This window comes from Colossoma macropomum, unplaced genomic scaffold (assembly GCF_904425465.1).
Source record: "Colossoma macropomum unplaced genomic scaffold, Colossoma_macropomum, whole genome shotgun sequence".
In the NCBI taxonomy this organism is placed as follows: domain Eukaryota; kingdom Metazoa; phylum Chordata; class Actinopteri; order Characiformes; family Serrasalmidae; genus Colossoma; species Colossoma macropomum.
In genome coordinates this window covers 11,988,137-12,015,677 of record NW_023494788.1, presented here as the reverse complement: position 1 = coordinate 12,015,677, position 27,541 = coordinate 11,988,137, and the positions used below count along the sequence as shown (strand labels likewise).

Here is a 27,541-nt window from a genome sequence, read left to right as displayed (position 1 = left end):
GAAAAAAGAACAGGAGGAAAGAGAAGAGAAGAGAAGAAAAGAGAAGAGAAGAGAAGAAAAGAAGAGAAGAGAGAGAAGAGAAGAGAAGAGAAGAGAAGAGAAGAGAAGAGAAGAGAAGAGAGATGCAGCTGTTTCAGTAAGCCCTGTTATTACTGCAGTCATTCTAATTGCAGCCTCTCCTGGGAGCGGGTGCGGAGTGTGGGCGTGGGTGTGTGTGTGTGTGTGTGCCCAGTTTGGTACCAGTTTTGTCCGAGAAGCCAAAGCTGTACGTTTGCCCTCCACACAGCTGCTGGCTGGCTCTGTGTGAAGCTGAGCCGAGAGGCAGATGAAGAGGGAAAGCCCCAGTGCAAGCCACCAATTAGAACTTCTAAACAAACTGATTTAACCCTTCCTCAGACATCACTTAGCCTGCTCTGTCTGTGCAGTTCCACTCCCACTCTAACCCTCAGAGGTCTTTCATTTTGCTGTACTATTTAAATATAATTGCATAATTACATAATTAATTATGTACTCCATTACGTCATGAATTACATTTATATTGGATTTGCAAATCAAATATTGCTATGGCTTGTAAACAGCTTTTTCAGACACTTTTTGGGTTGGAAAAAGGAAAATGCATCAGGTTGCAACAATTTCTGGGCAAGTTCTGGTTCCGAATTCAAATCAGAATAATATATTTTCTCTTGTTCTTGCAAACACTGATGTGGTATAAATTGAAAAATTAGAATCTGTGCCTTTGATAGAATTGTCCCTCTTATTTCACTGAGCTTTGAGAGAAAATAATATAGAATTATTATTTTTATTATCGGTGGTGGAGTTAACTGTGTATTTATGTGGGAATGAACAAAAAGAATGAAGGAATATCAGCTTGAAGAGAACATCCTCTTCTCACACATATTTTCCCAGTTTTTTTTTGGGTGGTGGGGGGTATAAAGTGAATATGGTGCTTCACTTTATCTCCTGACAATCTATCATGCAGTGCAGTAATAACCTGTCCAGCTCTGCCAGGCTGGCATGACTAAAGCAGGCTCAGAATAGGTCCAGCCAGTGTTCAGCATTTGCACTCATGCTCTTTAGAAGGGATCAAAAAGGTCCCAGACAGGCACAGTTCTGGACACAGAACAGGTCAGAATAACCCAGCGGAGCACTCTCTCCATCCTCCTGTGTGAAGCCTGCAGATATGACACTGTAGGAAAAGGTCAAGCTTTCCTCCACATGCCCACCTCTATTTCTCTTGCTGTACTCTTGAGTAGCTCTGCTCCTGTTAGCAGCCTTATGAGCTTCTTTCCACATCATACTGAATCTTCAAACCAAAAACCAAAATAATAATGATCAAGGATATATATATATATATATATATATAGTTTTCCTTGTTATTGTCTACTGAAGCTCCAAGGATAACATAGCTAATAAGTAATGAAAGCTTCACCAAATAGCTTCATACCAAAGATCATCCTCTAAACATTTGTTATTACACAAATATATGAGTTGTTCAGTAATCTCAAATAGACTTGCTTATGTGGTTTTTGAATCTGTATGACTGTTATCTATAAAAATAGATACATGTATGGGCAAATTTAAGGTTTCATGGTGGCTGCTATTACTGTTTCTAGCTTTAGCTTAGTTTACGTCCATTTTTTAGACTATCCTAGCGTAAGCAAGCCTATTTGAGCTTACCTTGACAGCTTAATTTGAGGCTAGCATGTGATGATTGGCATGCAGTTTGCACAGTGCTAATTGGTGCAGCTATGAGCTTTCAATACTTGCTAGCTAAATAAGCCTTGTAGCTCCAAAGAAAAAACCAAAGAAGCAAACTTGGGACATTAAGCATATCTTGGCTGATTGACTATACTTGGTGTAAGTGAAGAATTGTGAAAATTTGATTTTTGGATGAACCGCTTTAAATTTCCCTCAGTTTTCCAAAAAGACATCCAGATTTGATTAAGAACCCACAGCCCCAGTCCTTTGCCAGGCTGCAGACACAGATGCTGAGGTGTGTGGAGGAAATGGCAGCGGCCCGCAGCCTGCATACAGCCCGAAGACTTCCAGCCAAACCCCCACAGCTGCTGAGCTGCCGGGCTGCTGGGCTTTGGCGGTGGGGGGGGTTTGAGGAAGCAGAATTTGGCAACCACAGCCATGGCCTGGAGAGACTGCATCTGTTTCTGTGTGTCTGAGTGGCACTGTTGTAGGCCTGTGCACTTGAACTGCATGGTCTGAAGGCCTTCAGTTCGGAGGTGCTGGAATAGAGGGCTTAGTATATGTCTCTATGTGGGCGCGTGAGGGGGCTGAAATGTCCAGCAGCAGGTGGACAGGGACACAGACCGTATTGAAGCCTCTAGATGGCAGTGATTTAGTGCTCTCAGATGGATCCTGTAGAGCTGTGTGGGCCAGTTCTGCAATTGCCAACTCTCAGACACGTGTTTTCGCTTGACACCGGACATCCCCCAAAAAATCCAAACACCAGCGTACAGTGTGAGGAGTGAAAATGTCAGTGGATCTCAGAGGAGCCGTCAAACGCAGGCTGTGTTCTATCAAAGCCGACCCACTCTCCATGCAACTGCTAGCCCCTTTTACACAGTACCACATTTGAGCTCTTTAGTATGTGGTAAGCCTGTGATGAGAGTGTAAAGCAGAGCTGCACAATGTATTATTTGTTAATCATTATATGGTCGTATGCAAAAGCACCCCTGGTTAAATTCTATGTTTTTGTTGATTTCTTAACACATATTCTACACAGAACACACTTCTGCACATTTTAATGCACACTTACAGTTTTTTATCTGAATTTAACATATTGTAAAACATAAAATGAGGCCTGTGCAAAAGTTTCATTGTTTCCAGCATGTTAAACTCAAATAAATAGAAATTGTGCATTACATTTGCAGAAAAATGCCATAGTTAAGTTCCCAGTAGACAATGTGTTAGAAAATCGACAAAATATGTCATTTGTCATTCAAACTTTTACATACGACTGTAGCAGTATTGGCTTATGCAATACTTTCAAAGAAGGATACAAATGAGCCCCAGTCACAGTGTTCTGTATGCTGTGGGCATCCTGACCAATCACAGTTCTAAATGAGTGCTTCTATGGATAATTGAAAAATGAAGGTGTTCATTAGGGCTGGCTGGAAAGCATTTTACAGACTTTAAATACCAGAGAACCCGGACAGTTTCATGATGTATTAATACTGTGTACAGTGTAGCCTACATTAGGAGCATTATACCCACATATTTGAGACGATTCATCAAATTTGTTGTGCCTCTGTTGTATACCCACCTCTTCTCGCATGTAACTAATGCATGACTGTTGAAATTATTCAGGCCAGCCAGAGCATTCATGTAATCCAACAAAAGTAAATTATTTTGGACAAGATAATGCAATCTTTAACTATGTAAAGTTATTGATTCACCAATATGTTTTCAGTATTTCTGAAGTGTATTGTATTTGGAATAGAAAGTGATAAAATCGCAATACTTGTATTTTGTCCATATTGAGCAGCTCTCATGTAAAGCAGATGTCTTACAGTAAATTTTTTTGTGTGTTTTAGGGGACCTGTGTGAGGAAGTGGTGGAACCCTGCCTGCCTGGCTTTGACCCCTGCCAGCATGACTCAAAGTGTGTGCCTCTCATCAAGGGCTATAGGTGAGTGTGTTTGCTCCAAAGAGACCCATCACATGTGACCTCTCGGTGAAAGATCAGAGTTCAAAAAAGAGGCAAGCGCAAGCTCTCCCTTACATACAGTGTATACATACTGTCAGTGGCATAAGATCTCTCTTAACTCCATTTTATCCATTTCATATGCCACCTGCCATTTACACTTTTTGGACAGTTTTATAATGATTATTGGACCAATATAAAATTTGAAAAGCAAGTTCAAGTTTTTTTGTTACATTAACAGTTGTGGTAACCCTAACATACCTAACATGTCTTCAGTGATTTCACATTCCGAGGCTTTGGCTTTGTCCCCTTTAACTCATAAAAATCTGCCCTTAGAGTAGCTGAGCTTCATGTCCACACTATGATAGTAAAACAGTACAGCAAGTGGAATTGAATTTGATACTGTGTTTTCTATCACTATATAAAAGAATTTCCATGTTATCTTTATCGTAGGATGCACTATGACGTTTGATTTTATGTGGCAATGTTGAGTGATGACTGTAAATCCCCATCCTAAAGACAACGCTAATAATACATTGTATTCTCATTAGTCAACCAGGTAGTTTTAAATTTAAATTAAATGAAACATTTGAACATGTTTTCTGTCTGTAAGCAGCTAAATGTGATTGCAGTGGTTAAATCGAGTAGCTGCTCCCATCTGTGTGAACCAGTCATAAACATTACAGACACCCTGTGGCAAAATGACATCACACCTACATTACACCTCCTAAAGCAAAATGAATCCTACTTCCTAATCATTTAGCTCATAAATATCATTCTTTGACTGAGCACTTTAAAGCTGTGTATGTTCACTGTGTGCGTGTCGTAGGTGTGAGTGTTTGCCGGGATATGTGGGACAGCACTGTGAGCAGGACTACAACGACTGTCTGGAGAACAAGTGCCAGCACGGGGCAGAATGTGTGGATGCCATCAACGGTTATACCTGTGTGTGCAAGGATGGCTTTAGGTGAGACACTTACATCCTCACATATCATCTCTATCATATCAAAACCTCATAAGTACGTTTTTTACACCATGTGAAAATGGTGCATGAACATTAATAGGGTTGTCAAAGTTAGCTCATTAATAACATGTTAACTTTATTATTACCAGCACAAGTTTTTAAAACTCTTTAATGCAGAGCTTCCAAGTTTGAATCATTGCATCATATGTAGTAGTGCAAGCTAAAGCCCAGCTGCTTGCATTCTGTATAATGCTGTGATAAAGTCTGCAGTTGTAGCCATCTCATTGAAATACAGCTTTTAAATGGCTTTTGAGGCAACATTTTCAACACCTTTGGCAGATTATGCTTGTGTAGTGTTTGCCAGCGATTCATCAGTGTGGATAAGTCAGTGAGCAGCAAACTAACAAAAGCAACAGCAAAGTGGAAAACTACAGTTTCTCTTCAGAGCCTCCACTGTAACAAGAGCTGTATAAAGAACTTGTGAAAAAATCACTCGCTGTATATCGTCACTGTCCACAGAAAAACATGTATCGCCAAAATATTATCTTCATAGGAGAAGGCAAAAATGTTTATAACTTTTAATACAAGTTAATGGAAATAGGTTTTATTTCAAATTATTTTGGAGCTTTTCTATTGGTCCATCCATCATAAAAATTTCACACTATATAAAGTAGTGCTGCTGTGTTCAAAGTATTTCGAAAAACAAAAATAGACATACATGTTTTTATTCAGACAATGATATTCAATATATACGATATATACAGTCATTGGTTAGAACATACAGCCACTGTTGGTCTCACTGGATGTCGGTACCATTTACAGTTACCACCTCAGAGATACAAGATGCGTTGTGGGCAGATACACCTGCACAGATAATTTTGATAGTTTACAAAATGTTTGCCCATAGAATATGAGCATTACTCTGTTCACTGGGTTAGCTCAATCACAGTTCTACACACACAGAGGCAAACACAGACTCCAGGTTGCTGAGCTACAGATGGTGCTTTATTATACGGCACTGCGCTGTCTCTACTGAGGCAAATAGCAGATGAATCTCCATGTGGCTAATTATAATGCTATAAGTGTGGGACTGCCCTGTGGATCCGAGTGAGTGAGTGAGCGTGTTTATGTGTGTGTGTACACGTGCATATGTGTGTTTGCCGCAATCGGTGCCAGCGAGCAGCAGGACGGCACAACACATCAGTTTCAGAGAGGCCTGATCTCCTGTGGGTGCTGCAGCAGCCAGATGAACAATAGCTCTCTCTGCTGCGCTCAGCTCCTCACCCAGCCGCGGCTGCTAATTAAGTGTTAGTGGCTTGAGCTCTGCGTTAATTTGGTGTCCCACCCACCCTGGCACTCTATCAGCGTAACACCATTTTCATCTTCGCAACAACATAAAAAAGCCGTGTTAATCTTTGAGAGAAATTAGAGCGAGGAGGGAGAGATCTGAATCAGAGGCCGGCAACAATGTGGCTTTGATGTTCAGCCACTCAGAAAAAAAAAGGCTCGTTTAGCAATCTGATCAACAGCTTCCTTTAACCCTTTGAAGTCTGGAGTTATCACTGTAATTTTGCTGTACTATTTAAAAATAACTACATAATTACATAAATAATTACGTACTTAGATAGAGGTTCGATATACATGTCGTGTCGGCAGGTTCGAGTCTGTACTTTCCAACTTTCCATTTGATTCACTGTTAAAAATGACAAAAATATGGCAATATAAATAAAGTCAAGCAAAGTCAAGGCAAAGTTTATATAGCGCTTTTTATAACAGACATCATGAAGCAGCATTACAAAAAATCCATATCCAAGCCGCAGTGAGCAAGTCAAGGGCGACAATAGCGAGGCAAAACTTCCTAACAGCAAGAGGAAGAAACCTTGATAGGAACCAAGACTCAAAAGAGGAACCCATCCTCCTCTGAACGACAATAACACAATAAGAGCAATATGAACAGAGGAATTTACAATTAATATTCCACTGTAAGACTGTATGCACAACAGTAACCTCATCAAATTAGAGCTATAATAAAATATCTCCTCTTCTACTTACAGTCATAAATGTGATTGTGAGTTGTATACACAGTGCTGCAGTGCTTTCTGTTGTCATTCTTTTTCTATGCTCTACAGCAGGGGTACCCACACTTTATGTCTTAGGAGGCCAAAGTGCAATGTTTGTGGTGGGCCAATGGCCAAAAAGACAAAACAATATGTAATTAAAGGGGCTAGGTAGGTTTTAAATATTTTTAATATTAGACTATATTGTTAGTAAAATATTTCAAAAAATACAATATTAAAGGAAAACAAAAGTGTAATAAGTTATATATGTATCATTCTATTGAACTGGTTTAAAGTCAGAATTCAAAAGCCATGTTGGACTTTTAACTGACTTGGTCTTTAGACTAAAATCTTTTTGCTTTGAGTGACTTTATACCTTAGTTATGCTTATTTTCTTAAAATAAATGATTGAACAGTCCATTTTGTCACTAACAAAACAATCATAACACTACTAAAATTTTGATCATAGCTCAAAAACGCTGGGCAGTTTGTGACTAGCAAACACAGCTTTGAACAGTTGTACACACAGAAAGTCATTATATTTCTCATTACATTTACTTAACTGCAGAAAATGTGTTTCAGTAGTGACAGTTCCTGATGTTACACACTGATTTTCAGACACATTTACTTCAAAACAGTGGGATCTGACTGCTCACCATGTGGCCATGAGGGACAGTGATACAGTCTCACTTCCTGCTCTGAAATACAGGGGTGTGGCTAAAACAAGGCCCCGCCTACAGACTACAACTCTGTGTTTCGGTAGTGACATTAAAACATGGGACAGCATTTTTTTAATAGTTCCTTTATTTATCCTATTATACATCTGAATCTTTCAACTTCAAAATCAAAGAGGATCTTTTAAAAACATACAATTAGTTGTTTTCTTTACATATTTTTCTTTGCTGTGGGACCGCAGTTTGAACTTATTCAGTAGAATGGTCCATGTATAGTATAACAATGTTTTTTCTCATTGCGTGAGATGGTGGGCTTTTTGGCAACTCAATTGTATCCATTATATTATTTTAATCTCTCATTCTTTAACCGCTATTGTTATTTTAATAGCATTAATTTGCCTTATAGTGGCTTAATTGAATTAAGCTTATATTGTCTTCCTTTCTTCACACATCTTAAAAAGTCTTTAAGCCCAGATTTTGACCCTGCAATTATAGAGTATTAAGGGGAAATAGTGTGTGTGTTCACATTACGTTGATTAATACACGTATGTTGGGGTGGGGGTCCCTTAAAAGGCACAGTATACCTACCTATCCGTATACCACTACACCACTGCCTGTGAGTGAGAAATATCCTTCTTTTGTTGTAACTGGCACTGAATACGTATGCTTCTCTCTCTCTCTCTCTGTCAGTGGCCTGTTCTGCGAGAACCCTCCTCCTATGATCCTGCTGCAGAAGACTAGCCCATGTGATCAGTCAGACTGTCAGAACGGTGCGCAGTGTGTGATGGTGGAGGGTGAGCCTTGGTGTCGCTGTCTGCCTGGCTTCTTCGGCAACAAGTGCCAGAAAATGCTCACTGCGCACTTCCTGGGCAAAGACGCATTCACAGAGCTCCGCGGGACAAAGATCCTGCCTTCCACTCATATATCCCTCCAGGTATGACATCACCTCCTCACACCCTGCAGTATTATCAACACATCTCTGAGCAGTTCTGACATGGCTTGAGATTGCCTTTTCGGCTATGTTCACATTAGAAGCCTCATTGTTTAATTACAAATTTTTTCCTGATATGATCTTTCTAACATGATGGCTCTAACACAAGTCCTGAGGTGACCGCATACCCACATGCTAATCAATAATATCATGCAAATGAACCACATATCATAAACAACAAACAATGTAGCAGAACAAGCCCTCATTGTGAAGATAATTAGCTCTGAAAAGCTCTCAGCTCTTCATTACTAGTGTGAGACAAAGGTGAAAAGGGGTCAGATGCTTTTGCACTGTTTGCTGGTGCTAACTTCAAGCTCAGCACTGCAGCCACGATAACAGTGAAAGACAGCCCAAGTGCAGTTAAAATAGGACTGAGCATTCTCATTAAGGTAGCATAGCTGCAAATCAGATATGTATCCGATCTAGAACCACATATGAAAGTGGCTCAGATCTGATTTGAAAAGATCAGATTTGCATGTCCGCACAGCTCTTAAAACATCAGATCTGTGTCACATTAAGGCAAAACGCTGGATTTGTGCCACTTCAGTCTGGTAATGTGAACACAGCCTTAGATCTAAGATTATATTCACATTACAGGCCTTTTTGTTCAAATCAGATTTTTGTGTTTACACAGCTCAAATCAGATCAGTTTCACTTTTCAGATTTTCACTTTAAACCTGCAATGTGAACTCCTTTATGTGAACTTATAACCTAATTCATCAAGGAATTTGTGAGCCTTTTGTGAGTCCTTTAGTCTCTCCCCTGCCCTGATTCAACTCAAGGCTCTGTAATTAGCAGACAAGTTATACTGAGTGTTTAACTGTGGAGTGCAGAGGTACTCCAGGGCTGGGAATAGGAGACACGGCTGTAGACCGAATACATCAGCAGATTAAGGTCAGTCACCAGCATATGTCTCAAACTCTCAGCTTACTGAATTGTTCTGCAGACAGATAACGTCAAACATCCCCCTGTGAGAACAATCCACAACATCCTCCTCCTCCGTATCCCCTATAAACACACTGATGTGGGCAGTCTTCTCTGTCAGCTCTGCTTTCCGGTGGGCCTTGCTGAGCAAGACATCCCCAGCCCTCTCCATAAACACTGCTCAGATCTCACCTAGCGTAGCCACAGAAAGCGATCTGCCTTCCTAACATCTGTTCCCGGCCTTTCATCGGCCACAGCTCTCAATCCAGCCCTGCTGACATTATTAGAATGTCACCCTTTGTCCACTTGCATGAATAATGCCTCGCCGAAGGACATATATTATGGTAATGAAAGTTGAGCCAGGTCTGTTATCGGCCGCAATCAGGAGCGCCTGCGTCACGGCCGGTTCGCATCTCTGCTACAAATGAGCCGCTCTCTGACGGGGCAGCCTAATGTTAATTAAAGGAGGAGGAGCTAAAAATAGCCCCTGTATTCTTTATCTCTCTGCAGAGGTGAGAGCCAATGACTTTCAGATTTATAGGAGAGCTGGCAGCATCAGACGGGGAACATAGTAAATCAGGAGGCTACAGAAAACAGATGCGTCTGGAAAGACTCTTAATTTGTAAATGCTGCTTTTTAATTATATTTTATTTGGTTTTGACACGTTGATGGTTGACAGTAAAATTATGCAGACAGGCTCAGGGAGACACAGGCATGACCCGAAATACAGAGCATTCTGGATAAAGTAGGTAGGTACATTGCTGTGCAAAAGTCAGAGACCACCCTTTATTTACTTAATTTCCAGTTATTCATTTTTCAGCATCTGGAAAAGAAGGAAAAAGGACATATTTAACAGAAAATTACACAGAAACTTCAACAACTAATTTTTTTTCTGTATTTAGTGTGTTTACTCTTTATTACAGCCTCAAATGTTTTCGAAACACTTTCAGTTTCTTAATGAAATCTGAATATTTTTCCACACCTCCACAGTTCAGTCTTGGTTGCATTTTCTGCTGCTCATGATCCAAATCACACATCAATTTGGGAAGTTTCCAGGCCAAAGTACTGCTTAGATTAGCGTTTACCCTTATTTGACGCTCTGAATTCAGTTCATGAAGGCCTTGCTAATAAGCTGATGAGCTGAATCAGGTGTGTTTAATGAGGCAGTGTGCTGAAGTCTGTGAGGACTGGATCCTGACGTGTGTGATCCATGTAATCCCAAACACATTCAGTGATATTGAGATCTGGACTCTGGGGTGGTCAAGCCATTGTTCTGAGAACACCAGCAGGTCCTTTGTTCAATTATGAAAATTTTCTTCCTTTTTGTCTATTTCCTTTTCTTAGTAAGGGCTTCTTGACAGCTACACATCCTTTCACACCCATAGCTCTGAGTTGGCTTCTTACAGTGCAAGGATGAAAAGAATAACCAGTTGATTTTGAGTTCTGAGCAGAGCTGTTTTTTCCTTTTTTCTGTTTTTTTCTTTGACGTTTCCCTTCCTTATGCAAGTGTATTATCATATAACTAATGACCTCAGAAATAATTCCTGAAAAAATTGTACTTAATGGCTGTTTTGACTGGAAATTAGGTAAATGAATGGCGGTCCCTGGCTTTTGCATAGTACTGTAGGTAGATAGATAGAAAGTCAGGCAGGTGAGGCCCAGTTTCCCAAAAGCATCTTAATAATTGAAATCACCTTAAATAGAAGAGAGAGTGTTCAGTGTCAGACTTGTGCTACCATTTAAGAATAGTCTTTGTGCTAAGGTGCTTTTGGGACACCCAGGTCAGATGGGTAGATTGCACAGAAGTATAAGAACAAATACACATTAACAAATGAATATTTCACAGACTAGAAAATAAGAAATCGTTATTTAACCATTAGAAGTCAAGAGCTGTTTTCATTTTAATGTACTATTTGAATGTAAGCGCATGTTCCTTTACATATTTACCAAAAAATTTACAATTGATTTACATTCTGTATTGAAAGATTTGAGTCCTCACTTCCAGCTATTTCTGTTGTTTTGATGAAAAGAAATGACAAAACAAGACTGTACACACAACAATAACTTTTCATCACATTCAAATCATAATAAAATATCTTCTCTTCTGCTTACAAACACAAATCCTGTATTGATTGAAAGTTTTGATTCTGCGCTTTCAACAGAATTTCCTCTCTTGTTTCAATGAGCTATGAGCGATAAGTAAATAGTATAAAAGTACAGCAAGCTTTTCTTATCCCGGGTCAATAAGGGTGATTCCTAGGGGTTCCTGTTCTCCAAACACGATTTTAAAGGAGACCAATAACTTGAGAATCAAATTGTGTTTGTAAACAAATGGGAAAAAGGGAGTTCATGGCTTGAGCTTTACAGTCATGTAGCAAAGTGACCAAATGATGCTTTTCGAGGCTTCGGTCATGTAGTAGGTTTATTTTCTTGTGAAACATGTCTTGAGTTGAAATTCAGCACTAGCACTTGTCTGGCATGTGGTCACGCTAGCTGCTCATATGGCTCCAGGCTACTGGGCGAGAGTGAAAGGGCTCTGCTGGGGCTCATTTGAAGCAGAGTGGGGCTTCCACACTTCATAAACCCTGTTTGACTCACTTCTCTCTTTCTTTCTTTCTTTCTTTCTGCTTCTCTCTCTCTCTCACTCTCCCCATGTGTGATTGGAGCACTAGTGGCAGCCTCAGGTTGTTTGCAGGTGTCCTGTTTGATATGATTGACTGAGCTTTAAGAGCTAAGCCCTGCAGTCCTTCTCCAGTTCAGTGTGGATGTCAATTGGAAACTTACTGTGCTCTCTCTGTCTGTATATATAGGTAGCTACTGATAAGGACAATGGCATGCTGCTGTATAAAGAGGATCACGACCCTCTGGCTCTTGAGCTCTATCAAGGCCACATTCGGCTGATGTACGATATTGCCAAGTACCCTCCAACCACCGTGTACAGGTAAGAATACACACAAACACACAGACAGTGGCATTCAAAACTTTGGATTTATTCTTCTGTGGTTCGGAATGAACTTTTTTAATGATATAAAAGCAATTTGTTAGCTGATAAATGCATAAAATGATTCGAAGTTGTGTGTAACATCACAAGTGTCAGGTAATTAGTAGAAAGCTATGAATTTAAAAGCTGTATAACATCAAGAATTAAGTTAAGATAAAATCAATATCCAGAAATGGCTCATATTTTGGAAGTAGTGATCAAATCACACAGATAACATAATTAAACAAACCTCAAAAAAAGGTGGGACAGTTTATGAGATGCTAATAAAAAGAGAACGCATTGATTAGTAAATGCTGTTTAACCTGTATAGAAAACAAACAAGCACAATATTTAATGTTTTACTTTCTGAACTTTTTTTTGTTTGTTTGTTGTTTCTCTTTCTGTAAATAGACACTCATTACAAATTTGGGACAATTACAAAGTTGCGACAGGAGGATCACCCTATCTTTTAAAAGCACTTTAATATCACTTTCTTTCAACTGTGCTAATCATTTGGGGACTGAATTAGATTAGGATCCAGTTTTGAAGGCATAATTTTTTGCCATTCTTCTGTTACACTAGTCTTTAGCTCTGCAACTACACTTTGTTGTTGTATTTGGGCTTCATAATGCACCACACATTTTCAATGGGAACAGGTCTGGACTGCCGTCTAGCACCCACACTCTCTGATTACGCAGCAGAATGTGCCTTGCTGTTGTCATGTTAATAGTATCTTTATTTATAGAGCACTTTTCATGCCAGTGGCAGCTCAAAGTGTTTTACAGACAGGTGATAAAGCCTGATAGTAAAAGAAGAAACTATGAGTATTCATTTAAAAATCATATAAGACAGTGACACAGATCAAATTAAAGGGATAAATACTAAAGAGCGGTAGAGTTTTAATTAAATGCAAAGTGTGCACTGAGCTTGACTGTCTGATAAAAGGTGGAATTGAGTTCCACAGTTTAGAAGCATAATAACTGAAAGAGGCCTCTCCACGTTTTCTGTATTGTTAACCATCGCTGGAAAATCATCATCTGGAAGGCAGCACATATATGTATATCATTCAGTGTTCATGCCTGCACAGATGAGCGAGTTGCCCTTGCTGCGGGTACTAATACATCTTCATTATATGACAGACCCTGGCTTTTGAACTTTATGCTGGTAATAATCTGGATGGTCCTTCTCTTCTTTGGACCAAAAAACAACAACGTCCATTATTTTCATAAATAGATTGACTCATCCATAATACACATTTTTACTGAGTATATATATATATATATATATATATATATATATATATATATATATATATATATATATATGTTTCATGATGTATTTTATAATGTATGGACCAAAGAAATAGCCCAAAATGAATTGAAAAAAGTCTGGTTCCATTAACATACATTAAAAGTGAAGTATGTTTCCTTCATTGTCCTGTAAAGTTATAATTTTGGAGATACAAGGTTTTATTCCGACAGCAGCGAAATACATTTTTTTTTACATATTTGCACAATAGCCCAGCTTTGCCTAAAGGTCTGCTTATTTGGAGTACAATAAAAACAGCATTAAATGCATGCAGGCACAATTTTTATAACAGTTTTTATGGTTCTAATATCAATGTGCATCCCTACTGTGTAAGTCATTAGTGTATATAAAATGCCATAATAACAAAGTGATTCTTAACTATTAAACAGTAGTGTATGTACTGCATGCAGACCCACACCATTCATACACATATACAGTCAGCAATGATGACATACTCATGCAGAAACTAAACATTCACATTCCATTTTAAAGTATTTCATTACATGAAACACAAACAGACTCATTAATCTGCCCTAAAGATGTTGGCTCGTACAAAGCAGACCCTACCACACACATATAGACTCCTTTAGAGAACAGCTTCAGGCCAAACACATGTGACTGCTACCTTTTGCCCTCAGTCCCAGAAAAGCCTAATCCCTAAAGCCAGGGTTTACATGACCTCCTTCTGGCCCTCATCATGCGTCTTTCTTCTCTCTCTCTCTCCCTCTCTCTCTCTCTCTCTCTTTCTTTCTCTCTCAGTTCTCATGCATGCACTGCAGTTTGGGCGTCTGTGCCTCATCCACTGTGACTGCTCTGCTCAGTGGAGCCCCACAAATAAGCTCTTAATGTCAGCTAGGCTTTTATAGCTACCTGTGGGCCCTTTTTTAAGCACTTGGAATTGTTCCCAATGATTTAGAGATCTGGTTGAGCTCCACTGAAGTTCTAATGTTCATTAGTCTGTTTTTAAGTAATCTTTGCTGCAGTTTCTTACTGCTGGCATTCATTAATCCTCCTGGGTGCTCCATGCCTTTTCTTACATTTAGTTCAACTCGTCTCATACATTTGTTTGCATTTAATTTTGTTTTCTCCGAGGTCCACTTATGATGATGTTTATGGGTTTATGTACCAAGACACTCATAGTTTATTGTACATGACTATTTTCCAACTTCATCACCTCTCCCTTAAACAGGCTGTTTTTGTTTCTGTGCTTTTCATAATGCAATGAATAGACATCACATTATAATAAGCATAGACATAGAAGTCTATGTAAATGAGGTGTGTTCTGATTGGTTGCCTTTATTGTGCTTCATCCCAAAAGCAAAGGCTGAAAAACTCCTTATAACCTCACCATAAGTGGGTAGAACTAAATTGCTGTAGGCTGAATTGGTGGATATACTGAATGTAAATGCATTGTTTTTATGACATCACAAAAACAGTGAGTTCAGAACAGGCTGCATTAGTTTCCATTAGCTGTATAGACTGAACAGCTTAGTTTCCATTGGCCACATAGACTGAATTATGGACTAGAAACAAATAGAAAGAATACAGAATGTGAATAAAAACATAATTAACATACATATATATATATATATATATATATATAAAATGTGAATTGAGTGTTCTGTAAAACTACATTCATAGCTGTAGATGCCTCAGAGTAAATAACAGAGGTTTACTGGCAGTCATCACAGTCTACTGATCCTACCTCTGTTTAATGCTCTGCTACACTTCAACAGCTCGTTTGTCAACGCTGTGTAAGGATGGTAATTTTGAAAAATGAGTGAGCTACGCTCTGTTTCTCTGATGACTTAGACAAACTAAGCTTGGGCAAGATGGCACACCTGGGCAGTAGAAGTTCTGTATAACTGTAAGGGCCCATGCACAAGTACTCTGCAGCAATTTTCCTTCTTGAAGTTCATCATTCGAAAGATGCCAAAGGTGGATTTAAAGGTGATCGATCATGGTGCATTCTGACAGTAAGAATGCCTCAACCTCCTTTATTTCACCCAGCATCTAGTGAACTGGCAGTAGTGACAGTAGTATGTTCCTGTGTAATAGGAGGCAGCAGAGGCGAGCTGCTTTGAGCCAGGCTCTCAGGCCCTGCCCACCAGATAGCTTATTATTGATCCAGACCGTATCTCTCTCTCCCTCTCTTAACTTCTGCCACCGGCTAGGGTCCAATCGATCGCTCTGTCGGGCGTGTCACAGCATGTAAAAATAACATTTCATCCAGGATTCTCGCCACTGTGCAGTATAATAGCCTAATGTGTACTAAGATGAGATTCTTCCAAGGTTACTACAACCAATGGCATGCAGTTATGGTATTATAGTGGCTTCTAATTTGCACTTGTCAGTGATATCCAGCATAGTTTATCAATGACCAGGACATATAAGGGACCAGTCAAAAGTCACACCTACTCAAAGAAAGCCTTTTATACCACATTTTGAAATAATAGAGGTATTGCTATTATTATCAGAGCTCATTTACATACATCAGATTATGAGTTAGAAAATGTTTTGTTACATAAAACCTCATAACATCATAAGGAGACGATTAGTTGACAAGTCAAATGTAGAATTCAATCTCTTATATTTTAGATTCCTTAGATTCCTCTTTGTCTTGATGACAGCTCAGCATTCTCTCAAGCACCTTCATTAGAAACCACCTGGGATGCTTTCTAATAGGCTTGAAGTTCCAACATAATAATATTTTAAATCAAATCTCTTTAAGATGAAAAACTCTATTGGAATTGGAACTGTACATGTTCCTGCATTGACAGACTTCCTGAATCTTTCCTCGCCGAGACTTCGTAGTGAAACTTGATGAACTCTGCTCTGCTTCTGAGCACAGCTGTGTTCTGGATGCTGATTTGTGCAGCCCCAGTCAGGATGCGTCATGGCTGCCTTATTTTGCATGCTCAGCCTCTCATTAGGCTGTTTTTCCGCCAGTGACGTAGCACTTTCTGTGGCTTTGGAATGCCTCAAGGCCATTGTCTCTGGGCATGCAGGGAGATAGTGCTGGGGTGAATAAGAGGGGACAAGAAGGGGGGCAGTTCTCTCTGACTGCGAGGTAGAATTGCCCCTGTCCACCTTCATTAGGCTGATATGAGCCACAGCGCGTGCCCCAGCCAGGCCAGTGCGTTCCTGAGGTCTCCATGTCATGGTTAGTGCCAACGGCATGCAACCAGAGCTGACAAGGCCCATCCAGGGCCTGCTGCTCAATTTGTAACCTCGTCCCACCCCGGAACACTGGGCTACGGGTGAGCGCTGCGGGCTCTCAGATGGAGAGCATGGCTGCGGTGAGAGCATTCCAAAGCTCCGGTTCAGCAGCTCTCCGTGGGCGATCGACTTCAAATGCAGGACGAGGTCATGAAGCATCAATGAAGTGAGGATCAGAGGAGAGCGCAGTGTCTGCTCCTGTTTCTGGCTGCCTGCAGGGTTAAAGCGATGGCCAAAAATCCTAATTTACTCAATTTTCTCCTTATCCTGAATGTAGTCGCTCAGTCAAGGCATGTTTGGTGTCCATGGATTGCTTAGGAGCTACAAGGATAATGTATCTAAGTACCGAAAGCTTATAGTCACTAGGTTAGCATAATGCAAACTGCATGCACGAACCATCACACATTCATTCCAAACCTGGTGACATTTTAGTGAAGGGCTGTGTTCATAAGGCTACATGACACCTACATACAGTTATATGCAAAAGTATGGGCGCCCCTGGTCATATTACATGTTTTTTTGTTTTTCTAAGTGAAAATTAGTAAATATAACCTCTACAGAGAACATTCTTTTCCACACTTTAAAGCATAATTACTGCTTATTTGCTAGACTTTAATATATTGAACATAATAAAACAGAAAATCTCACATTTTATGTTTTTTTTTTTCCAATCTGTTAAACTCAGCAAATAAAAACAAATTGTTCACTAAAATTTGCAGAAAAATGCCATATTGAAATGTGTTCCCCTGTACAGAACATGCTCACTTATTTTCACTTGGAAAACCAACAAAACGTGTCCCCAAACTTTTGCATAAGACTGTAAACCTTTCGGAAAAACTGACATATACCTACATAAACATAGACAAACGCTTATTCCAGTTATTAAGGTTGCGGTTATCAACATTGCTGTCAAGTTAACAACTTCATGTCATGTTAGATGACACTGTTTTATTTTCTGGGTGACAGATTTTGTGGCTCTCATTGCGGATAATAAGCTTGCCAAGTCAGGCTGGTTGAACAAATGTGAGCATTCTCTGTGGCTCTTAGTTAAAATGTGTTTCATTTTACCATCTGTAAGATTTGAGCTGTGTCACATTACCAGCATTATGTCATATATTCTAAGCTACAAAGGCAGTTGTTATAATGTGACATGTCATTTCATCCATGACAACCAAAAGTCAGGAAAAATCAGTGCCATCTGATGTCACCTTATGTCAACTTGACATCAAAATTGACAAAAGCAGCCTGTATGACAGATGACACCTATTAGAATAAGGTTTTATAAATGCTTATGTAGGTTTATACCAGCTGTCACAACAAACTTATGTAGGTGTCATGTAGCCCTAGGAAGACTACAGAGTTACTATTCATCTCAAATGGATGTGCTTATATGGTTCCTGACATCTAGAAAATCCTTTTTTATAGATGTCAATAAGACATACAGTGTCAAAAACCACAAAAGCAAGTCCATTTAAGATTACTTAACAACTTACGTATAGTTTGCACAATGCTATAAGTGACTATAAACTTTCCCCTTACTTGTTAGCCTTGCAGCTGTAACACAAAACTAAAGAAGAAAACTCAAGACACCAACATCTTGGCTGATTGATGATATTTGTGGTAAAGGGAAAAGTTGTGTAAATTTGATTTTTGGCTGAACCTCTGCTCTAACTGAGCTAGAACAGTAGAAGGAGCGCAGAGCTTACCCACCCTGCTCGAGCCAGAAGAGAACAAGGGGAAATGGTGGAAGCTTGTTTTCGTGAGAATTGGGACTGAGGGAAGGAATGATGAGAAAACTATGGGGATAAAAAAGGAGGAGAGGAGCGAGGGAGGTCCGAAGAGAGAAAGTGAGTGAGGAAAGACAGATCAGGCCCCGGAGAGAATGATGGAGAGTTGGCGGAGGGTGAAGGACACTTATCTCCGCAGAGTGATCTTGGCGGATGGGAGGGAAGGAGAGAACGATGTGTGCACTGAGCAGGAGAAGAGAGAAGGGAGGGACCAGGCCCTTAACTAGGAGTAAAGGATCATTAGCATCAGATGAATGCCCGGGTCCGCACTGCCTGCTAATGCTCTGCCCTTTCCCAAATGCCACGCTAATCTCTCTATTAGTTTAAGCGGCCGCGTGGGCAGTCCTTCAGCGGAGAGCGGTGGTTTTGTGGAAACATCACAGAAAATTGAAAGAGAATGCTAGAATTGCAGCTCTCGCTACCCCCTCCGCCCACGCAGCATGGGCTCGGAGTCCTGCCCCACGCCTAACCCAACAGAAAGCGGCCAGTGTTTGTCATGTCAACTGGCTCTGGAGCCGAGCGCGGCCAGGGTGATGGGGGGTCAGGGCGTGTTTTTATTGGTTGTTTTCCTTCCTTCACCCAGGATTAGCACTCAGTTCCTGCATGACTGAAGCTTCGGGCCCGAGGAAAAACAGCAGCCTTTCAGAGGTGCTGCCAAAAGAAGCCAAGCAACTTTTGTGCAGCTGAGGTGAGCAGGGATGGGCTGCTGGAGGATGCAGTGGAGCTGTAGCTGAGGATCCTGGGTGGGGGGAGTAAGGCCAACATTGGAGTCTTGGATTGGAAGGCTTGAGCTTGGAGTAGGGCTTTGGATTAAAAGCCTAGGGCCTAGAACTCTAGAGCAGAGGTGCTCAATCCTAGTCCGTGGTCTACTGCCCTGTTTCAATACACCTGGCTCTAATGTTCCTGGAAGTAACTGGATCAGGTTTGTTGGATTAAGGTTGGAAGTAAACTCTCCAGGGTAGTAGATCAACAGGACCAGCCCTTTGCTAGATTAAGATCTTAGAATCTTAAATCAGATAGATTAGAGCAGATCAGATCAGCAGGGGTGCAAATCTATGAGTCAAGCCACGTGCCAGAACCAAATCATGGGGCATCCAAAAGCCTTTGCAGGGCCAGGAAATGGGTACAGCTCATCCACAATAACAAAATAAAAATGAACAGCTAATATGGGGCAAAAAACCAGGGGACATCTGTCCAAAGGAGTTACACATTCAGGAGAGTCAACAACAGCGCCACAATTGCCACAAATCACCAACAGCCCACTCATTTAGGAAATCTGCCTAAAAATGTATCGTCCCAGAGCGCATCTTTAAAATGCAGCCAATACAAAGGTACGCATGTAAACCCACCCATATTCATCAATGTAGCCTTTTATATGAGGTGGTGTTGGTTTGATGCTGTAGAAGCATAATAGTGGATTTAGTGGGGCGTGATCATTGTTTGTGATGTATTTCTCCAACGACTGACCCTCTGACACCTTATTTTGATACACCTATTTGTGCAGTTGTGGCACATAGACAAAAAGAAACACTAAACTTTTTTTATATTTGTGTTTGAAAGTTTACTGCTGATACTGATACGGCTGAATCAGATCAAAGCATCACAATTCACTAATGCATTTTTACTCTCCCCCCTGACAGGCATCTCTAGGCTGAGTGGTCAGTTTGTCTGGGTCTTTGTGGCTGCAACACTGCAGTTTAACCAAAAGTTCAATGGAAAACACAACAAAGTCTGAGGAACACATGCCCACTCAGTTATACGCAAAAATATTGAATACATCATTTGGAGGATTCTGTGCTAGATTTAGCCATTTCCTTTCTAGGGGAAAGGATGCCTATCGTAATCAGTCTCCCTGTGGCGCTGAATTGCTTCCCCCCAACTCTGTCTCTGTTCACCAAACAAGCTTGTAGCGTAGCGCTCCACTGCCATAGAGGCGTAATTGAGCTTACAGCTGCAATCCATAACTGCATCGACTGCCTGTGTAACATCAACTTCAGCCGGTCTGGTGAGACCCTGCTGTAAGCAAATGATAGTGCCGGGTAATTGAATTTGGAAAACGTAAATATGTCTACAGGTTCACTGATTTTAGATAACTTTCCCAAGATGAAGGCTCCGGTAATTGTGGCTAACTTTGTGTATGTGTCGTTTATAATGTGGTTTCACAGAGGGGGAAAAACCGAGTATTTTATTTTCAGCTGACAGGAAATTGACTTCCCCCTGCGCAAGAAAAGGACACGAGGCCGCTGAAATCTTCGACGGCTTTGTGTTTGTTTTTATGGAGCCCCATAATGGGGCGCTTGAAGCTAATACGCAGGCTAGGCACACATCAAAGATACGCTACCCTGCTTCCCTGCCCCCCTCCAAAAATATTATGACCTCTGGAAAATTTCTTTCTGTCAAAATGCAGACAAAAGGCCAATATTGGGCAGCGTTTCCAGCCTGTGGAGACTAGCTTGGTCTCTGCTGCCCCCAAGTGGTGTGGTGGTTTTAAAGCAAAGGGGCTTAAAGCCTCTTGTCAGCATTTGTACAACAGCCTTGATGTACTGAGAGGATTAGAGTCGGATTAAGTGTATTTTCATTCTTTGAGATATGGCAGCGTCTCTTTATTCTATTCAGTAATATGTAGACCTCCTCCTTCCTCTTCCGCTCTCCGCTTGGCTAGCATATGGAACCTCAGGCTGCTTTTAAGGAAAGGCGTCTGTCAAAGGCAAAGACATGGGAAAAATGTCATTAAACTGTAATAAAGCCAGACATCCATGGTGGTATATATATGTATATATCAAATGGACAGGCGGGAGACTTTTTGGGGGGTCTTGCAAACAGACCGTTGTGTTGCAAGGAGCATGTTTTGAAACCCAGAATTGAATTATGACGGTGTAATACAAACCGCACATTGGGCCTGTATTGAGCCAAGACCTCAATAAGGCTTGGCCAAGGGCTGGGCCATGTGTCTGAGGACACTAATCTATGTCTACACCTATAGCCTCAGCATTTCTGCAGTGGAAACGCCAGGGCAGCGCCAGCTTAAATATGAGAGCCCCAGCCACAAGGCACAAGTAAGCTCAATGCAATGCTGGCCTGTTTGCTTTATGTATCTGATCGGTTTTTCTCTGCCTTGTGTTTTTCCTATGTGGGATGTCTGTGGCCAGTTGTTGGGTACAGAGGACATAGAACAGGACCACCTATGGTCAAGAATGGTGAGGTATGAGAAGCCAAGGCCTTGTTCCAGAATTCGCACCCCATTAGTTTGAGTTGTTAATTCGACGTTTGAGCAAACTGACCTGCAGTGCGTTTAGTGAAAGTGTCCGATTCACACGGTGGAGAGAGACAGCTTTTGACACGTTATGCCAGCGTGATGTTTTTGGATGCGCTCTCCACTTTTCTTAGTGAGAAGAGAAATTGGCAGAGGAATGCAAAGCAAAGAGAGGAAGAGCTTGTTTTGGGTAGAGGAGGAGAACAAGCCATAACACTCCATTATCCACAATCTCTCTCTTTCTTTCTTTTCCTCTCTTTCTCTCTCTCTCTCAGTCTCTCTCTGCCAAACCACTGTCTCTAGCTGTCTGTAGCAGCCTGTGTTCTCTCCAGGAATAACTGCTCCTCTAGAGTACGTGGGTCTCTCTAGCCAAACTCGACCTGCTTTCTCAAGGTCTGATGTCAGTTCACACGGGGTTTACGTGGGGTCACGACCCTGTACACTAATGTATCACCTTAGACAAAACACAATTACCCAGCAGTCAGCAGGGTTCAGTGGAGCTGCTTGTTCTGGATGCAGCAGTGTGGGAAGCTGGAAAAGATAAAGGCCTTTAGGAGCTCCAGGGTGCAAGCACAGTATGTGGGCCCAGTCATAGCAGTCCAGCTGAGCTGACAGGAGCTCACTGTCATGTTTGTGGGCAGTCATCACTCTGTGATCCTTTAACATGAGCTAGCAAAAAGGAATCGCTCTCCTGAGTTCACCAAAACACTCCAAGCCTTTCACCTCAATATGCTCTCCCTCCAGTGGCCTCAGTGTGTGGTTGTGTGTGTACGACAGAGAAAGTTTCAGTTCCATTCACCACGCGAGAGAACAAATTCTCAGCCAACACAAGCTCCTCTCACGCTGTTCTTCCCTTCAGTGCCAAACCAGAGCTTATAAAAACTACACCTGGCTGAGGCATTGCCTTTACTTTACTGAAGGATAAAGAGATATTTCATACCATACATTTCTATGTCATTTTGGAGTCAGATGAGGGGCTCAGTTGACCTGTTCATGCCCACCACAAATAGGTTCTTTTGCAGCACCTGTAGAGAAGTTGGACGAGCTTAACAGAGAGTTGTCAAAAATTCTAGACAGTGTAATTATTTTTGTCAAAATACCGACCTCATTAATTTCAAATGCTCTTTATTTTGTATGTGTATGGCAGGTTACACTGATTTATCCTAGCAGTGTGATCTGTGATGTAATTGAGCTAACATAAGCATGGTGGAAAATTCATTGTGTCATTACTGTTTTCCAACTGTCTAGTTTTATTTAGCTACAATCTCCTAGCTAAATAAAGTCACACAGCATTTTAAACAGGGCACTCAACATTTTGTTGTAATTTATGTTTTTTTTTTTTTGTAGGGACGTAAAGATTCACAAAATTCAGATTCAATTCAATGCGATACCGTATCTCAATTCAGTACATTTTTTGATACAGCAAAAATAAGGAGTAGCTGAAAATGTGTTATGTTAATATGTTAACGTTCCAGTTTTCGGTTTATCACAATTATATTTATGTGTTTAGCAGATGCTCATTTTCAGAGTGACTTACAATGCAACCCTTTAATGCATAAATGATTTTAAAAATTCTGTCTCGTTTGGTTGTAGGTTGCTGAATTCTGACATTCTAGTTGTCATGTAAAGTAATTAAATAATTAATCTTTTTTCTTTGTGTGTGTCTTTGTGTGTGTGTTAGTGTGGAGTCAGTGAATGATGGCTTCTTCCACTCAGTCGAACTGCTGATCCAGAATCAGACACTTAGTCTGGTGGTGGACAAAGGAGCCCCCAAGAGTCTGGGCAGGCTGCCCCGGCCGCCCGCAGTGGAGTTCAACACCAAGCTTTTTGTTGGAGGTCAGAGCCAAGCACAAACACACTCAGACACATCCCCCATTAAAGTTTAAAGCAAATTATAAAGGTGTACTAAACATGTACTTTAACATGTTTAGTGTCTGATGTTTGCTTCTTTAGTTTTGCACTCGTCCAATGCAACTAACAAGCATTAGAAGCTAATACATTGACAGATAGCATCATGTAAACACTGTGCCTAAATCATCACACTTGCCTTAAATCACGTTAAGTTGTTAAGTAATCTCAAATAGACTTGCTTATGTGGTTTCTGACACTGTATGGCGCACTATTATCTATAAAAATGGACAAAAGTATGTTGCATTGCTAAAAGCAGTAGCTGCAGCTTTCTTGAAGCCTGATTATTGTCCAAACAGACATATCTAGACAGTTTCAGGCTTTTGAAGTTGACTTTACTCAACAATCTCTAATTTTATCTTAGCAATTTTATCTTATTGCACTTTTTGTTAAAAAACAAACAGCATGTATTTTTATACCTATGGTCGGTATGATTGGTTGTTTCAGGTGTGCCCTCTGCGGTCGGCTCGTTGGGCTTGCGTTCTGGGCCTGACCGCCAGTCTCCATCCTTCAACGGCTGCATCCATAACGTGCGGATAAATGGTGAGCTGCAGGAGCTGGGCAGTGGGCTAGCTGGCACGGCGGGCATTCTTCCTGGCTGCCACTCCTGCAGTGTGTGTGCTCAGGGAGCGTGCAGGCAGAGGGGTGAGGCGGGAGTGACCTGCGAGTGTCCAACCAGCAGCAGTGGCCCACTGTGTGACCAGCAAAGCACCATCAACCCTTGCCAGAGCAGCAGGTATGGACACCAGATACACACACGCACATTCTCTTTATGTCTTGCTTACCATTAGAGCCTGTTTTCATGCTTTCTGGGGGGATTTTTTCCCCCAATAAGTTATTGTTTGAAAACTAGTTGGCAGTCTACATTTTCAGTAACACTACACTAATACACAGACTATCAAAAGGGGAAGTTTTTAAAGTGATTTGATACAAATGTCTTCATTGTCATTTTTTTTTTTAACGTTGCAGGAACAACTGACAATACAACCCTGGAAATAATGCTATACCCCACACATTTTATCTCCTTGTCACCAGCACTCAAACCCCTTAGGTGTTTAAATCAGCTTTGGGGCAAAAAATTTTCAATATGTGCTTTGAGCAAAAAGAAGAGGTGAAAAAGTAAACTGTCAGGTCATCACATACAAAACATACTGAGCAGACAACCTCAAAGCAGACTAAACCATGCAACACAGGCAAGAATTTGCATATGACCCCTCTCTCTCTCTCTCTCTATCTGCAGGTGCGTGCATGGCCTGTGTGTGGCTAAGGGCTCATCCTATAGCTGTAAGTGTGCTCAGGGTTACTCAGGCCAGTACTGTGAGAGGAGAGAGGAGCCGCTGGCCTGCAGAGGGCAGCACTGTGTACATGGAGAGTGCAGGGTGGACGAGAGTGGAGCAGCGGCATGCCACTGCCAGCCTGGCTACACGGGCCCCAACTGTGATACAGGTGAGATCATCCACTACAAACCATATTTCGCAGGATTTCACTGCAGATTATATACTACACATGAAAACAATCAGAAATCCAACTGAGCGTGCTCTCACTGTTTCTCTGAACACTCGAGACTAGACTATAGGCACATTAAGCATATATGTGCTAGAAGCACATTTAACACAGTGATAATTCACAGTCTTTAAGGGCCAAGCAGTGTTGACTTTCCACCCTCTCTTAAATGGGAGAGAAATGGGAGTAATGATACACTGACATTTCAGGGGCACCAATTCTATCTATCAGATGAGACAAAAATGGATCCATTTCACAGAGCATAATGGATTTTATTATGTAGTTTCTGACACTGTATGACATTCATATACCTATAAAGGATATTACTATTGAATGACCCTCTACGTTTGGTGTAAGTTTTCCAGTTTACTAAGAAATCCTGCATAGTGCTCAGTGAAATACACTGATAGATGTGAGGCCCAGATGTGGTTATCCAGGCTAAAGTTATAACGTGGTTATACAGGCTAACAAAAGACTATAGGCTATACCTATTAAGGAGTTAATAATAGTCAGTATGCTGAAAACAGTTGAATTATTAACATTTCCCTTAAGCTAAATGTATCAGTTCTTATCCTTGTTGCTCATTTTGTGATAGTGATGTACCATGTTTCTTCTATTTTTTATGATTCCACATTTGACTTTTCTAGTTCAGTGAATGACATTTGTGTTTCTCCTCTCGTTCTCGCAGAGCTGACCTGTCATGGGGAGACAATCCGGGAGTATCTGAAGCGTCACAATGGCCACAAGACGTGCACATCCACCAGTAGGGTGCCCAGGGTAGAGTGCCAACGCGTCTGCCACCCGGGTCTCTGCTGCACGCCCACCAAAAGCCGCCGACGGAAAGTCACCTTCAAGTGCACCGATGGAACCTCCTTCTCTGAAGAGTTGGAGACGACCTTGGAGTGCGGCTGTTCGAAATGCCCCTCATAATGATCCCCATCGTATCCCCCCCAACCCTCAGCCGGGAGGAGAAATAGGGAGAGAAGAAAATATATTGTAAAATAAATAAAAAACAAATAGAACTTATTTTTATTAAGGGATTTTTTTCTAAAGAGGAAGAGACTGTTTTTATGATGTTTCTTATATGTGTAATATGAAAAGTTTTGTATCTGAACAAAAATCACACACACACAACAGATTAACATTCCTGAAAATATATGAATTTATATATATATATAAATATATGTGTATAAATCTATATAAATGTACAACCTAACTAAAAGATTAATTTGGTTTGTTTATTGCATGTCTGTGTGAGTGTGCGAGGGGAGTTTTCGGGACACTTTAAGAGTTAAAACATGAATCAAAACGTGCCCATACTGCCAATCAGGAGAGCATTTGAGGAACCTCAGACGTGAAGAGGATCGCAATAATGTGCTCCGCTGGTGAAACAGGAACTTTTTTTTACCAGTGCCTCTTACCCAGCATGCCTTGTAAAGGACTCCATAAGGCTCACCTGCAGAGCTAATGGAACGGCTAACGGGATTGGAACTTCTTATCTCCAGAGCTCTGAACTGGTCTCTTTTTTGCGCTTCAGTTCCTTATGGTTGTTTTTTGTTGTTGTCTACATGTTGTCCCATCAGAGAGAGAGGGATCAGTAGTGTTTTTAGAAGGATGGCTCTGGATCACTGGTCATACATCAGAGTTAAATGTATTTCTCGCATAACTGCATGGAAGTATATATGATTGAATGTGAACTCGTGCTCTGTGGTCAAGCAGCGGTTAGTCCTGCTACCTGTTCGTCCTTACCTGGTACGGTTGCTCCAAACACGTCTTATCGTAGCAGTACAGACCAGCAATACAGACCGCAGTGACAGCTCTGATGGAAAGCTCTCCATACTGACGCAGTATTCCGTCATAACCGTCCCTTACTAATATATTAAACACAAATATGTTACGCCCATTACTACTGTATTTTGTATCATATACCCATTGTTGTTGTTTTTTTTTTCACAAAAAGTCAAAGTCTTACAGATGTCTGTCTTCAAAACGATATGAAATTTCCCACATAGAAAAGGATCAACATTAAATGTATGTTCTGCTATCCCAGCCCTTTTATGGAATAAAATCAGGTCTAATTATAGCTCCAAATCCTCCTCCCAGTGTTCAACACAAATGATAAATGAGCTAATGTACGATGCATTATATTAACACCTGTAAAGATAAAAACGGTAGAACTAACAGAAAGTCATTTCTGGTCGAACATGAACTAGAGAGTGATGAATAACTTACTATGAATGTTGAATTAAAACTTTTAATGAAACGTAGTTTTTTGTTTTTTGTTATTGATGTTCCAGTTATTAATGCCCAAGGACA

The 27,541-nt window shown here is 40.9% G+C and overlaps 1 protein-coding gene across 2 annotated transcripts in view; it reads left to right on the top strand.

Moving 5' to 3' along the window:
- slit3 (slit homolog 3 (Drosophila)) overlaps window positions 1-27,169 on the top strand; it is a 219,424-nt gene extending 192,255 nt beyond the window's left edge. For both annotated transcript variants that reach the window (XM_036568481.1, XM_036568482.1), the window contains 8 exons: window positions 3,549-3,642; window positions 4,487-4,624; window positions 8,043-8,286; window positions 12,078-12,208; window positions 23,496-23,650; window positions 24,170-24,458; window positions 24,963-25,168; window positions 25,914-27,169. In XM_036568481.1, coding sequence (XP_036424374.1) covers window positions 3,549-3,642; window positions 4,487-4,624; window positions 8,043-8,286; window positions 12,078-12,208; window positions 23,496-23,650; window positions 24,170-24,458; window positions 24,963-25,168; window positions 25,914-26,155 — 1,499 coding nt within the window. In that variant the 3' untranslated portion in view covers window positions 26,156-27,169. The remainder of the gene's footprint in view (window positions 1-3,548; window positions 3,643-4,486; window positions 4,625-8,042; window positions 8,287-12,077; window positions 12,209-23,495; window positions 23,651-24,169; window positions 24,459-24,962; window positions 25,169-25,913) is intronic.
- The last annotated feature ends 372 nt before the right edge of the window (window positions 27,170-27,541 follow it).